Source organism: Zootoca vivipara, chromosome 5, assembly GCF_963506605.1.
Source record: "Zootoca vivipara chromosome 5, rZooViv1.1, whole genome shotgun sequence".
NCBI lineage: Eukaryota > Metazoa > Chordata > Lepidosauria > Squamata > Lacertidae > Zootoca > Zootoca vivipara.
The window spans coordinates 30081866-30097012 of record NC_083280.1 but is presented as its reverse complement, the minus strand read 5'-3'; the positions used below and the strand labels follow the sequence as shown (position 1 = coordinate 30097012).

At 41.1% G+C, this 15147-nt stretch overlaps 1 protein-coding gene across 3 annotated transcripts in view; it reads right to left on the bottom strand.

Annotated features, from left to right (window-relative positions):
* Nucleotides 1-15147, bottom strand: part of CUL3 (cullin 3) — a 53832-nt gene that overhangs the window by 14823 nt on the left and 23862 nt on the right. For all 3 annotated transcript variants that reach the window (XM_035132752.2, XM_035132753.2, XM_035132754.2), the window contains exons 3-7: nt 7678-7791; nt 5080-5240; nt 3055-3169; nt 1593-1821; nt 76-221 (exon numbers count right to left, since the gene is read on the bottom strand). In XM_035132752.2, the coding sequence (XP_034988643.1) occupies nt 76-221; nt 1593-1821; nt 3055-3169; nt 5080-5240; nt 7678-7791 (765 nt within the window). The remainder of the gene's footprint in view (nt 1-75; nt 222-1592; nt 1822-3054; nt 3170-5079; nt 5241-7677; nt 7792-15147) is intronic.

The following is a 15147-nucleotide window of genomic DNA, read 5'->3' as shown; positions in this document are numbered from 1 at the left end:
CCACCAGTGGCAGAAGAGCAGCCAGATCTGAAGTTCAATTAAGATGGGCAAATGAGAAATGTAAGGTTTAACTACCTGAATATAGTCAACTGGGTTCTTTCCTTCTCCTTCTTCAGATACAAGAGCTTTACCTTGCTCTCGGAGGTAGGAGCTCATGCACTCACACATTGTCTTAAGACCATTCGGCACACGGCTAAACAGCTTGTACATACAAGCAAGATCTGCAAAGGGGGGAAAGTATATTAACTACCATCAACATGGTATTTCCATCACAAGACAGCAGATGAACAGAATAAGTGTTCTCAAATTTTTGTCAACTCATATTTTAACATGAAATCTCATTGTGAGGCTCTCCCTTCTGTCCTGGAATAGCAGACACAACAGACCTGTCCTAAATGTTACCTTGATTTTTGTTCTTCACCTTTTGGATGCTATATTATTTTAAAAAATAAAATCATTATGGTGATTTGCTGCAGCAGTATGGCACATTGAGTGTCTTTTAATATAAGAGATATAAATGTTTAAAATATGAATTAAAAAAAATTATCAGCACAGTGTCCACTTCAACAACAAAATATAATAAAGCTGATGCCAGATTACAAATTAAAAACCCTAATGAATCCTAATGCTATGTTATGCTAAGTGACCATTGGCTTTTAAACTAGGATTGGTAAATGTAATTATATTTAACTAGAATTTGGTTGATCACAATAAGCAAGCATGAATACCACATAAACTATTAAAAAGTTTATTGGAGATACATAACATTTTATTGCTGTTGCAAGAAATGAACAGAGCTGAAACTCATTTCAGGTGAGCTACCATCTCACTCATTAGTTACTATCACAAGCATACAGAGCACAAATCTGCTAATGGAACTATGTAAAGCAAAAAGTTTACATTAGTAAACATTGATGAAGGGCCAGACATTATAGTTTTCTAAAATAAAATGACATTTCTTACAAAATCTTTGGACATGTAGGAAGTATCTATAGCAGGCACCCCCAAACTGCGGCCCTCCAGATGTTTTGGCCTACAACTCCCATGATCCCTAGCTAGCAGGACCAGTGGGTCAGGGAAGATGGGAATTGTAGTCCAAAACATCTGGAGGGCCGAAGTTTGGGGATGCCTGATCTATAGATTAGTAACAATAATTATTCTTTAGGCAGCTTTAGATAGAATAACGCTACTGAGGGAATGGAAAACACAGTTGTTTTTTAGTATATACAGTGGTACCTCTGGTTAAGAACTAAATTAGTTCCGGAGGTCCGTTCTTAACCTGAAACTGTTCTTAACCTGAAGCACCACTTTAGCTAATGGGGCCTCCTGCTGCCGCTGTGCCACCGGAGCACAATTTCTGTTCTCATCCTGAAGCAAAGTTCTTAACCTGAGGTACTATTTCAGGGTTAGAGGAGTTTGTAACCTGAAGCGTTTGTAACCCGAGGTACCACTGTATATCACTTCATATTTCAACAGAAATCTCTAAGCAATATAGATATTCTAACAAAAAGGAAGAAATATTAAGAAATATTCAGTATACTTCATGTTTATAAGCTACTTCAGTCCCTGTAAGCAGCATAATCTAGATTTACCTTCTGTTTTTCCATTTTTTAGCATGTGAACTAGACCAGAATTCTCCATTTCCACTATAGTCTTCATATGTTTGGAAATAAGCTCTCTCTCAACCACTTTTACAATTGGCTCTTCAGTTGATTTATCAAGGCAGTGCATCACACGTTCTATTTCTTCATTAATTCTAGCTTCTACTTTCTTGATATAAACTGAAGCACTATTTTCTGCTAAAAACTTCTGGCTCTCCATCTGTATTGGAACAAAGCAGAGGCACACCATGTGATACTATAATATTCTGAAAGAATTGCTACAGATGCACTCCCCCACCATAAACATTCTTAATCGAAATAAGACTTCATACCTATTAAGGTAAAGGGCCCCCTGACCATTAGGTCCAGTCACACAAGACTCTGGGGTTGCGGCACTCATCTCGCTTTACTGGCCGGGTCATGTGGCCAGCATGACTAAGCCACTTTCTGGCAAACCAGAGCAGCACACGGAAACGGCATTTACCTTCCTGCCGGAGCAGTACCTATGTATCTACTTGCACTTTGACGTGCTTTCGAACTGCTAGATTGGCAGGAGCAGGGATCAAGCAACGGGAGCTCACCCCGTCGCAGGGATATGAACCGCTGACCTTCTGATCAGCAAGCCCTAGGCTCTGTGGTTTAACCCACAGTGCCACCCCCTGTATTATTAATCATATATTACAGTATGTGATGAGGATGAAAGGATGGGGCTTGGCCTCATGTCCATGACACAGGCAGGATTTGAAGTAAGAATGTCCCAGCTTTTAACTCAGCTCGGCTACATCAGCTCTGAATATGCCCCCTAATACAGCCTTGTGGATATTGGTTGGGATTCACTCCCACCACCATATGCGCACCAGTGTCTATGTGGACTGTGGATGAAGCCATATTTATCTTTCTTTGGAATTGGAGCATCTTGCACTTTATGGGATTCCACTCCAAAGGACCCCCTGAATCTGAGTGCATGCATGGAAGGGGGCTCCCACTGAAAAGCGGCAGAGATGAAAAGATGCCAGGTGCGAGAAGATCATCATCTATATCATATATAGAGAGAGTGAGACATCGCCTTCTTCTTCCTGCAGCCCAAATTATGCTCTGGAGGGTCCCCACCCTACCTGCCAGAGCAGATTTTGAGGGCACAAAAAGTGTTTTAGGGAGGAGGAGAGGAAGACAAAGTTGCACTGCATGAGTGGAAGTCCATTCTGCTTATGTATAACCAGCGTTGGATACAACCAAGAGTTTTCCTATTTTCCAAATAACATTTTATTTTTGCTGGATGTTTGAGACAGTGAATCTTTAAGCAGCATAGCAGTCAATATCTACAATTAAAAACCTTATATGGGGGGGGGGGATGATTAGAAAGATTACTTGCAAGTAATTCCAAACAAATTCATTAAGCAGATTAACAATAGTAAACAGTTAACATCACATACACTTGAAACATATTTTGTACCTGAAAGAATTCTGCTGACATCTCTAAAAATGGGGCTTCAAAATCTTCTTCATAGACAGATCTTCCTTCAAGGCCTAGAATCATTAACATCTGACAAGCATTTCTGATTGCTCCTCTGTTAAAATATTAAATCAGATGTAGAGATTAGATATATTTTAGCAGAAGTAGAATTTTCAAAGTCATTCAAAAGACATCCTCATATAAATTCCACCCCCCCATGATCAATGCAAGTCCCTCTCATCAAGGATGTAAGAAGTAGAAGAGAACAAAGAACAGACTTCTCCACTCTTACTCTGAGATTATAGTAGTTAACCCCATGCAGAGATAACAAAAATGTGTATTGCTGCTGAACTTCAAGAGGCAGTTTAAGGAATCCCTCCTTTGGTGGGCTCTTTGGAGACTATAGTGACACCAGGTTTACTCAGAACTGATAGGCTGCTCAACTTGACTTGCTAGCTATAATGATTTCTGGTTGTCTCCATTTAGATCTGGTATAATTAGTTTTTGAAGAGACTAAACCGTGAACCATGAAGTCATAAATTCTATCATTCCAGCTGTCATGAATTCAATAGGTGGCATTAGAGACCTTCCCTTATCCTTACCGCCATCTGCAATATGCGGGCAATGGCCTGTTTTACAGAAGAGGATCACTGAGAGTGTATGCAAAATGCTATGAACAATAAGCAAATGTTATGTATTATTCTGAGTAAGGCGATTGTTTAGAACCAATTATTTTAGACAAGATTTTAAGAGTTCTTTTACTGGCTCTTCTGAAAAAAATTAGGTACTTAATCTTTAAGTCACTGATCTCAAGTGGCAAAAACACACACAAGGTAAAGGGACCCCTGACCATTAGGTCCAGCGCTCATCTCGCTTTATTGGCTGAGGGAGCCAGCGTACAGCTTCCAGGTCATGTGGCCAGCATGACTAAGCCGCTTCTGGCGAACCAGAGCAGCACACGGAAACACCCGTTTACCTTCCCGGGATTCTGCAAGGGATTTTGGGATTTGTTTATGTGAGTCTGCCCTGTGCCTTTGTCTCTGCTTTGCTCCTTCATTTGGGGGACTTCTGGGGGACTCTGCCTTCTGTCATTGTTTTGGGGATCGTGTTCAGCTACTGGGTGTTTTTGTGTCTGCAGAAATGGATAAAAGCACCCCATCCAAACAATGACTACCATCAGTGCATGTAAGGAAAAAAAAAGTTAATTATTTCATCTACAATACGGTCTTATTTATTTTATAGTATAGTACATTGATTATTGCCTTCATTTTATGGATCAATGGACTCGTTAGACAGTAAAATTCATGTCAAATTGCTGTTTTAGGGGGTGTTTTTCATCGTCTGGAACGGATCAATCCACTTTTCCATTACTTTCAATGGGAAAGTGTGCTTCAGGTTAAGAACGCTTCAGGTTAAGAACGGACTCCTGGAACCAATTAAGTACTTAACCTGAGGTACCTTTGTACTGTGTACACATTTTAAATTACTAACGAAGTGTTAATAGCTACTAGAGCTCCACCATTGTAATGCTCTGTAAATGTGTCAGAATAACCATCTGTTTACAAGCAAAGATGTGTTGAGAATGAAGCTCCCTAAACACTCCAAAAGAGGAGAATGTAGTGCAACTGGTGCATACAGCCTTATATTCATAAAATGCCAATAGGCAACCTGCAGCCAAAATAGAATCAGGTTTCAAATTCTTTTTAAAATGGTAAGGAATGGAAAAAAGGCAAATAGCTACTGCAGTGGCACAGATGGTAAGAAATGGATACTGAATATATTGATGGCATGTATTTTTTTAAAAAAATGTTTGTTATCATCTTGATTCTGATAATATAGTGTACTATTAGCCACCCAGGGAATTTTTTATTGATGGCCTCATAAAATATATCCCATTATTAATAATTAAAAATGAAATTAAAAAATGGAAACGAAAGCGCAATAGCAGCAAGATTAACTCATGCACACAAAACAAAGATCTTGCAAGAATGATATCAAAGGTAGCTGTTTTTTTTGCAGTTGTACCTGTCCACAACTTCTCCTTTCCGTTCCCTTGCAATCATGTCCAACAATGTCTGTCGTAGATGATCCCTAATACACCCGTAACGTACAACTTGATCTCGAAAGATAATTAATCCCAAGTTGTAGACATTTTCCACATTATTTTGTTGTACATATACACGGTCCTAAAATTAAAATATAAATAATAAGCCTTGCATACAACTCTTATGCAGTTTATCCAGAGACTGCTTACATGAGCATACCTCAGTCACCACCTCCCCAAAATAACTTCCAATGCACTTTGTCCTGAAAACTGATACCAAGATAAATGATTATTGTTTATATTGCAGAAAACTGTCTTACAATTTTCAGGGCAAAATAAATGAACTGGAACACACTATCATTTAAGTTCTCTCAATTCATGTGTGTGTTTATCACCATGTAACATACACATACCCCTAAATCAATGCAATCAAAACTTTGCCATTTGAAAGACGATAAAGCTGACCAATACAGTACAGCTCAGACTACATACAAAGAAAAAAGAAATCTGTCCTGTCAGTTATGACAGATGTACACATGTATAATAGAGAACACTGACTGCAAGGAAGAGGAGAGCATCATAAAATGGTCTCAGGGTACCTAATCCTAAGCAGGAATGGTCCTAGTTAAAACCTGGAAGAGAGACTATTTGGAAACCCTCAGAGCTCTTTGGATGAAAGCAGACATAAAAATGTAATACAATGTAATACAAACACTCTCGGTAGAAGAGTATTTTCATAAGGCACTGGAAATATCAGATCTAAAAACCCAATCCTAAATTGTGCTTTGCAAGATTCCTTGTAAAGGTAAAGGGTAGCTGCTCTTTCCATTTAAAAATTAAAATTTCCAGTGACAATATGGTCCACATACAGAATAAGACATGATATGTAAAGGGTAAAACATCTAAAACTGTGTTCAGTTCAAAACAGTATTTGAATAAAGTGGAAATCTGAATGAGCACACTAGATAAATGACAACAAAAATCGATCCTGATCTTTTGACATTTCATTAGCAGGCTTTAACCTAGTTCAAGAGAGATGATAGCAACAGATTTCGCAAGGAGGCATGGGTGTAGATACTCCACCACATACCTAGAACAATATACTATGCAGGTGCCCCACATAGAGGCCGATATATGAGCCTTTCTCTTTCATTATGTAAGTACATCTTGTTAACCTCTATTCCAATCTCAGCTTCCCAAAAGAACCATTCACAATGAAACTATTGAGGAGGAAAAGTGGACTCCAGTGTGTGTATGCTCCACATTCATATCAGTTAAAGCAGGGGTCTTGCAACCTGTGGCTCCGGAGCCGCATGTGGCTCTTTTACACCTTTGCTGCGGCTCCGGAGCAGACACGAGGGGAGGAGGCGTTCAAGCCATGCGCCGCCTGAGCCATGCGGCGGCGCCCGCCACACCCGCCAGACACTCGCGCGGTGCCCACCACCGCCGGAGCACACAGCTGCGGTGGCGCGCTGTGCGCCTGCGCCCCGCACGGCGCCCGCTGGAGTCCACAACTCCGCTGTGCGCGTGCGCTGTGCAAAAAGGACGCAAGGTGACGTTAGCAGCCCGGGGAGCGTGGTCGGCCCCCTCCCTGCATCAGCCCCTCCCCGCCGCATTTCTGCAGCCAATAGGCTCACGGGGGGCGGGGCGTAGTTATTTATTTTTTTAAACGGGTGCGCTTCTTCCCGCCCAGCAGCAGAAAAGGCTTGCGGGCTCGGAGCGCGTGTTTGCTGCTGCTGCTCCTGCCTGCGGCCTGCCTGTGGCCTCCTGCCGGCCTGGTCAGGAGATTGAGGTAGATGTATTAATCAATGGGTTGATTCAATATGAGGAAATTTTATAAGTTCACTTGATGGGAGCAACACACATGAAACCATACAGGTGTCCTAATAAGAGAGTCAGAGTTTTGCCCATTCCCAGTAATCAAGGCAGCCCAAACTCATAAGGCAGTGGTTGCTGGTGCCCATTCCCAGTAATCAAGGCAGCCCAAACTCATAAGGCAGTGGTTGCTGGTGCCCATTCCCAGTCATAGCTGCCAAGTTTTCCCTTTTCTCACGAGGAAGCCTATTCAGCATAAGGGAATTTCCCTTAAAAAAAGGGAGAACTTGGCAGCTATGTTCCCAGTAATCAAGGCAGTCCAAACTCATAAGGCAGTGGTTGCTGGTGCCCATTCCCAGTAATCAAGGCAGCCCAAACTCAAAGTTATTTTTATAATGATGAGGATGACATTGGGCCCTCATTATTAATTATTATTTACATCAGGCACTGATTATGATTTATGGTACACTGGGGCCCTGATTAATTTTCTATGGCATTTTGGGGCATTGATTATTGGGCATAGCAAATTTTGCTATGGGGCCCTCTGATTTCTAATTACGTCCCTGTTTTGCGGCTCCCAGTTTATTTTTTTTCTTCGGAAACGGGTCCAAGTGGCTCTTTTTGTCTTAAAGGTTGCAGACCCCTGAGTTAAAGATTTCAACTTATCATGTCCAATTCTTCCATCAGTATGAAGCTCTACAAGTTTGTTCTTATGACTAAATACTTCTAGCTCCAGAGAGAGAGAGAAATCAGACATTACCTACCATATACATCAGAATGTCTCTAATCATCACCATTGCTGTTTGATGGTCATTCCATGCTTGGTTTAATGTTTGAAGGAAGTTGTTATTTAATGAATTTAGCACATCTTCTCGCACCTGCAACCAAACAGAATGTTTCAAAATAACCAAGGCAACTTCTTTAATACAAGTTATTGAAAGCTACTACATATGTACTGCTATGCTACTGTCACAGGAATGAACAAAAAGACATGCCAAATAACCACACTACCGTTTCAAACTGCACCACTATTAGGAAGCTCTTTGCATTTAAAAAGCAAGTATTGTCTGCAGACAGTCTGACTCATGAGCATATAAATGAAATATATAGATGAAACTTGTTAATTTATCATGTTTTGTTAGCAGTGTAGGCAGCTTTACCATATAGGATAAATGATACATTTAGCCCTGAAGCTCTTAGAAGCAAATATTACTCACAAACATTTACAATTCTTTCTTACTGGAAGGACAGGAAACAGCCCTAGTCAGTCATGTGCATTGCTGTGCTACTGGGACTCGTCTTGTAATGTGTGCAAAATGCGAAAGGAAGAGTAATCACGCTTACTTATCAAGAGCTGACTGACCATGCCATCAGCTCTTTGCTACAATGGCATATGGAAAATGGATTTGAGTAGCAACCTTCTTGGTTGGTTCTTGGAGCCTGCTTGTTTATTTTTTGATGCCTGCCTCTTCTGGATTTCTCCCTCCTCTTTCTGTCGCAATTGCTGACCTTGTCTTCTGGATACATTTGACGAAGCCTGCCTTTGTTCATTTTTAACTCAGCAGGTGAGTAGTAGAGCAAATGTTTTGCATGCATAGGATACCAAGTTCAATCATTGCCATTTCCAGGCAGGGCTGGGAAATATGCAGGTATGGAATACTAGAGAACTATGGCCAGTCACAGGAAACAATACTGAGCTAGATAGTCTGAGATGGTATGAGGCAGCTCCCTACATTCCCATGTACTGGCACCCAACCTCTGCCTGGAATTGTTAGTATTCAATGTTGTTTAAAATATAACTCTTAATTTTATCATAAAACTGTAATGGGAGGAAATAATGTAGTGTCTTCCTCTGTAATGCCTCACAATTTCTGATGGCTCTGCTCTACCACTACCACTCTTTTTCTAATCACTAAACTACAATTGTTGTTTTTGGGCCAAATTTCTATGACTAAGCATTCACTGAGCCCTAACTCAAACACTTTCCTTGAACTAATTAAAATGTTTGGGGGTTTTATTGGAGGGGGGATTTCTTTGAATAAGAGGGTGAGGTGCCCTTATAAAAGCATTATAGCTAGGGGTGAGGGACAGAAAGCAATGCACTATACATATGATTAAAGACACTTTCATTCATGTTCTTAATGTTGCACAATGCCCCAGGAATAAAAGACAAGTATGGAAGCCTTACAAATAAAATGATAACTATGATAGAAATGTAGTACTGTAGGCTGCTGGAGGTGGGACCAAGCTCTCTTATCCCTCCTCAGCTAGCCACCAACACACTAGCAAAAACACTTTGCAGGCAAGTAACTTTTGTGCCTTTATTTACAAGGTTAAGAATGGTCCTTTTTGGATAGAAAGAAAAGATCCCATCTGAGGCTAACAGGTATTCATCTCAAAATATTTGAAAGTTGTTTGCTGTTCTTTAAATCCCCTTTGCAGCTTACTTTTTGTGATATAAGTATGTAACTGTTTTGATTCCTACAGTAGTCCGTGGAAGGTCCTGCAGTTTCAGGGATAAATTTGGGGAGGAGACTGTCATTTAGCAGCAGCTGCAAGTAAGGGTCAGAGGCTATATATTCTTATCCTAAAGCCATGCCTGGGGGGGGGGGGGGCTGAAGCATTTGTTCCAGGCTTCCCATGAGCACCTGGTCAGCCACTGTGAGAACAGGATGCTGGACTAGATGGGCCAATGGCCTGATTCAGTAGGTTTTTCCTATGTTCCTAAATGTCGATGTCTACATCCATATTTACCAAAGGTGTCATGGACTTTGAAGACGCTTGAACTCAGGACGAAAGGGAGAAATGTGTTAAGAGGACGGCATGCTTGGCAAACCCTCACTGTGATCAACTACCACTGTGGAAGGGTGTGTGGATCCAGAATTGGCCTCCATAGTCACTTATGGACTCACTGTTAAGACCATGTTCATGGAAGGCAATCTTACTCAGCTACGAGTGATTGCCAAATAAGATTTAGCACGTTGGGGAGGTTCCAATTTTGGAAAACTGGTACTCAGCTCATACTCTTTAGTGGCCACACTCTATCTTCTGAAATATCAACTCTTTCTGGGTTTTGCCAAATTTGGAACAAAGTAAAACATTTCTAGCTGAGGGGTAAAAGGTATGAAGTTTTAATCTGTGTTTTCCTTTCAGTTCTTGCCTCAACAAAAAAAAGTAGCACTTGCTAGTTCACAACTAAAATTCTTAGTCACTACACTTCAACCAGCTGTTGAGTTCAATGTTTATACAATATACAGGCATATTGGGAATGGAGGATAAAATTGGCTCCTGTAGCCTTTTAACTTCAAAATTCTCAGGTGGTAGCAGGCACACAAAAATAAACATATAGATTTCAGGACTATTTACATGTGTTTTAAGAATAGCAGCCTTTGACATTGCTTTTCCACAAAAAGGTTCATTATTTAGTGAAGTCACATAGCAATATCCCAGAGGAAGTCTTGGCTCTGTTTCCTGCTATACAAACAGCTATAGTCTCTGTGATGAACACCGGGTCCTTGAGAAGGAGGTGTTCAAGTCTTTCTTGTAACATTCACTTGAACAAACAGTTCTGGATATCTTGTAGTACTACTCAGAAGGACCAGCTAAGAGGTCTTTCTGCTCCCAAGTCACAAAAGCACTCTTTGGGAGAAAAAAATATGAAGTCTGTCAGTCAGTCATATGAAAGATGCCTTATGTTTCATTCTCTTTTCATCTGTAAAGTCTAGGTTCTCGTGGATAGCACACAGAGACTTGATGTAGTTGTTACTGATAGTGCATTTGATCTGTATCACTCCCTATACATATATTGCAACCAGTGTTTGAAATTAGCCTGTTACCTGGCACATTTTGCACCTGATTGTCAGCCACTTACAACGAAGTGAAGATCCCTGGGTGCCAGGATAGCGCCTGACATCACTATCTGGGGATCATTGGATCTTGATTGTTTTCACACACTAATACCACATCCTGTAGAATTCTATCAGTTATATTTTATCTGCACAATCACAATGGATTTCAGGAACCAAAATACTTTTTCTGTGCAGCCTGAGCAGGAGCAGTGAGCAATGTTGTAGCTTGTCTTCACTTATCCCACCCTACAGCCCTGCTCACAGTTGTGAAGAATATTTTTATGTTATGAATGGTCTGTGTCACCATTAAGAAAAAGCGGTAGGAATAGGCCAATGTAAATGTGCACTATCACTGGATAAAGTGGCTTTTCTTGCTTAAGTTCTCAAAGTTTTTAATCTAGCTCAAGATTATAATCTGAACTACCCAGATGGTTAACTGATAATCAATCACAGTCAGTACATCATTTGAAAAAAAAGATTTTAGAGCTCTCTTGCCCCAAAATGGCAACTCAACATTTTGTTTTGCCAACTATAACCTTTGGCCCCTAGCTTATATAGCTGAGTTTCTAACACTAATTGCAACCTGTTTCTTTGAGGAAGAACAGGTATGGAGTATGTAGTGGTTGTCTGTTCACTAAAGTTACTTCACATTTATCACCTATACAGCTCCTCTTTCCAAGGCAAAGAAGCTTCATGAAAGTCAAGTGCTTAAGACAACACTCTATAGATTATACAGCAAATTATACAAAATAGAAAAAAGACTCCTATTTTTAGTACAGTACTTACTAGATGCTAGTCATGTTAGAGATCTTCTATGTACATATAATTGGACTGCTCAAGAATAAAAATATGTGTTTTAATATTTCATAGGTAAAGGTTTCGACCACAGCAAACTATGGCAAGTTCTTAAAGAAATGGGAGTGCCTGATCACCTCATCTGTCTCCTGAGAAATCTCTATGTGGGACAAGAAGCTACAGTTAGAACTGGATATGGAGCAACTGAGTGGTTCAAAATTGGGAAAGGAGTACGACAAGGTTGTATATTGTCTCCCTGCTTATTTAACTTATATGCAGAATTCATCATGCGAAAGGCTGGACTAGATGAATCCCTAGCCGGAATTAAGATTGCCGGAAGAAATATCAACAACCTCAGATATGCAGATGACACAACCTTGATGGCAGAAAGTGAGGAGGAATTAAAGAACCTTTTAATGAGGGTGAAAGAGGAGAGCGCAAAATATGGTCTGAAGCTCAACATCAAAAAAACCAAGATCATGGCCACTGGTCCCATCACCTCCTGGCAAATAGAAGGGGAAGAAATGGAGGCAGTGAGAGATTTCACCTTCTTGGGCTCCTTGATCACTGCAGATGGTGACAGCAGTCACGAAATTAAAAGACGCCTGCTACTTGGGAGAAAAGCAATGACAAACCTAGACAGCATCTTAAAAAGCAGAGACATCACCTTGCCGACAAAGGTCCGTATAGTTAAAGCTATGGTTTTCCCAGTAGTGATGTATGGAAGTGAGAGCTGGACCATAAAGAAGGCTGATCGCTGAAGAATTGATGCTTTTGAATTGTGGTGCTGGAGGAGACTCTTGAGAGTCCCATGGACTGCAAGAAGATCAAACCTATCCATTCTTAAGGAAATCAGCCCTGAGTGCTCCCTGGAAGGACAGATCGTGAAGCTGAGGCTCCAATACTTTTGGCCACCTCATGAGAATAGAAGACTCCCTGGAAAAGACCCTGATGCTGGGAAAGATTGAGGGCACTAGGAGAAGGGGACGTCAGAGGACAAGATGGTTGGACAGTGTTCTCGAAGCTACGAACATGAGTTTGACCAAACTGCGGGAGGCAGTGCAAGACAGGAGTGCCTGGCGTGCTATGGTCCATGGGGTCACGAAGAGTCGGACACAACTAAACGACTAAACAACAACAACAGGTAAAGGTACCCCTGACCCTTAGGTCTAGTCGCGAACGACTCTGGGGTTGCGACGCTCATCTCGCTCTATAGGCTGAGGGAGCTGGCGTTTGTCTACAGACAGCTTCCGGATCATGTGGCCAGCATGACTAAGCCGCTTCTGGCGAACCAGAGCAGCGCACAGAAATGCGGTTTACCTTCCCGCCAGAGTGGTACCTATTTATCTACTTGCACTTTGATGTGCTTTTGAACTGCTAGGTTGGCAGGAGCTGGGACTGAGCAACGGGATTTCACCCCGCCGCAGGGATCTGAACCACCAACCTGATCGGCAAGCCCTAGGCTCTGTGGTTTAGACCACAGCGCCACCCATGTCCCTTATTTCATACTTCATGCAAAAATTGCATGCTTTCTTTCATTTGCTTTTAAGTTTTGCATTCACTGCTTGCAGATAATGACAACCAGCAAGTACAATCATGAATAGATTTTTAACAATAATTGCTCACTTTCTTACTAGGTTATATAATTTTCGTTTAAAGTACCAGTGTCTGAGTCAAGATATTCAGCAAACAAATTAGAACAAATTGAAAGGAATACTTCCTGTATGTGCCACAGTAAAAAAAAAAATCCCACTCCAAACAGTAACAACTTTGTATTCCAAACATGAATGCATGCATTTAAAATTGTATACAGTACAGTGATTAGCAAGTAGCAGTTTACTAATCTTCCCAGACGATTACTGTATCCTGAACTGACCCTTAACTGAACTCTTGCTTTACAGGATATTGTTAGCACATTTGGAACATTTTAAAAGTATCGTTCCTAAAGGTTTTATACCAATGTAGTTATGATTTTCCATGGGTGATGTGTATACCAATTACTTACAGGTATACACGAGTGGAGCTAAAGGGATATGCTAAAGGGATATGGCAGACCTGTCCCAATATAAGCAGCAAATATTAAATGCATAAGGCTGCATCAAGGTGGTTTGTATTGTAATGCCCAAGACAGCATTAGGAAAACACACAAGGCCTCCCCAAATCCCAAAGCTGCAGCAGTGCCCTTCTCTAACAGAGGACCCCGAAGTTTATTTCCCCCCCCCAACAACCTTCCCCCATCTAAATTAATGAAACAATACAAAAGTTAAGAACTAGAAAAAACTCTATTTTAAAAAATTCTCCAATTCTCTGTCAGTTTAGCCCTGATCTCTGACAGTAGGCCTAAACAATAAAGATTTTGAAATGCTTCTAAAAGTTGGCCAGGTGTGCTTCTGAATTGTCTGGTTCCTGCTTCTATCTTTTTTTCCTGACAATGGAAGCAACCTAAACACATATAAATCATTCATATCTGAGGCTGAGTGCGTTTTATATACAGGTGCAAAATCTGTCCTTGAATTCTCAAATATATTTTGTCATTTTCAGGAAAGACTAAATCATGGGCAGGCAAACTAAGGCCCGGGGGCCGGATCTGGCTCAACTGCCTTCTAAATTCGGCCCGCAGACGGTCCGGGAATCAGCACATTTTTACATGAGTAGAATGTGTCATTTTCTTTAAAATGCATCTCTGGGTTATTTGTGGGGCCTGCCTGGTGTTTTTACATGAGTAGAATGTGTGCTTTTCTTTAAAATGCATCTCTGGGTCATTTGTGGGGCACAAGAATTCATTCATTTATTTATTTTTCAAAACATAGTCCGGCCCCCCACAACGTCTGAAAAAGGTTTGCTGACTTTCATTTAGTCTAAATGAAACAGATTCAAACAAGTCGAGACTGATGACCAAAGACTATCACAAGTGTGCCTGTCACTTCCAGATGGCTGCAATGTTAACACAGGAAGTAGCTGTGTCAGCAATCCATTCCTTGTGATTGTTTCCTATCACCAGTACTGTCACAGCAGAATGCGATCCAGACATGGAGCTGAGCCAACCATACTTCTGCAGCAATAGGCCCTGAAACTCCCATTACCCAAAATGCTACATTCACACTAGTTACAGCAGTCCCAAAGCAAGTCAATATCAATAGGTGGCACAGTCACCACCATGGGCAAAGACAGCTCTAATTCACTAGGCTATTGACCACCAAAATCAACTTTAGTAGATGACACTTTCCAGACCCAATAGCAGACAACCACTTTTTTTTCACCACAGCTACTTCTGTGACACAGTCTTTATGTCAGGGCACCAACATGGACACTAGTATGACAGCCAGTATACCTTACATGGTGCCCATAATAGGTCTCAACAAATATCCCCTTTAAAAATCCATAATGCATGAAACAGGTTGCACTGGCCTGGCCCCTCCAACATTCAGCATGTCCCCTTAAACATGTCCACATTTAATTACATGCCACAATTAGACACCCACTTTGCTACCTGTTCAGAACAGTGTGAAAAGTTTTCTATCTGTGAACAAGCATGGCATTTGCTGTGGTAGGTGCCTTGAACCTCACAGATTTTTTTGTGGTGTGTGGGGG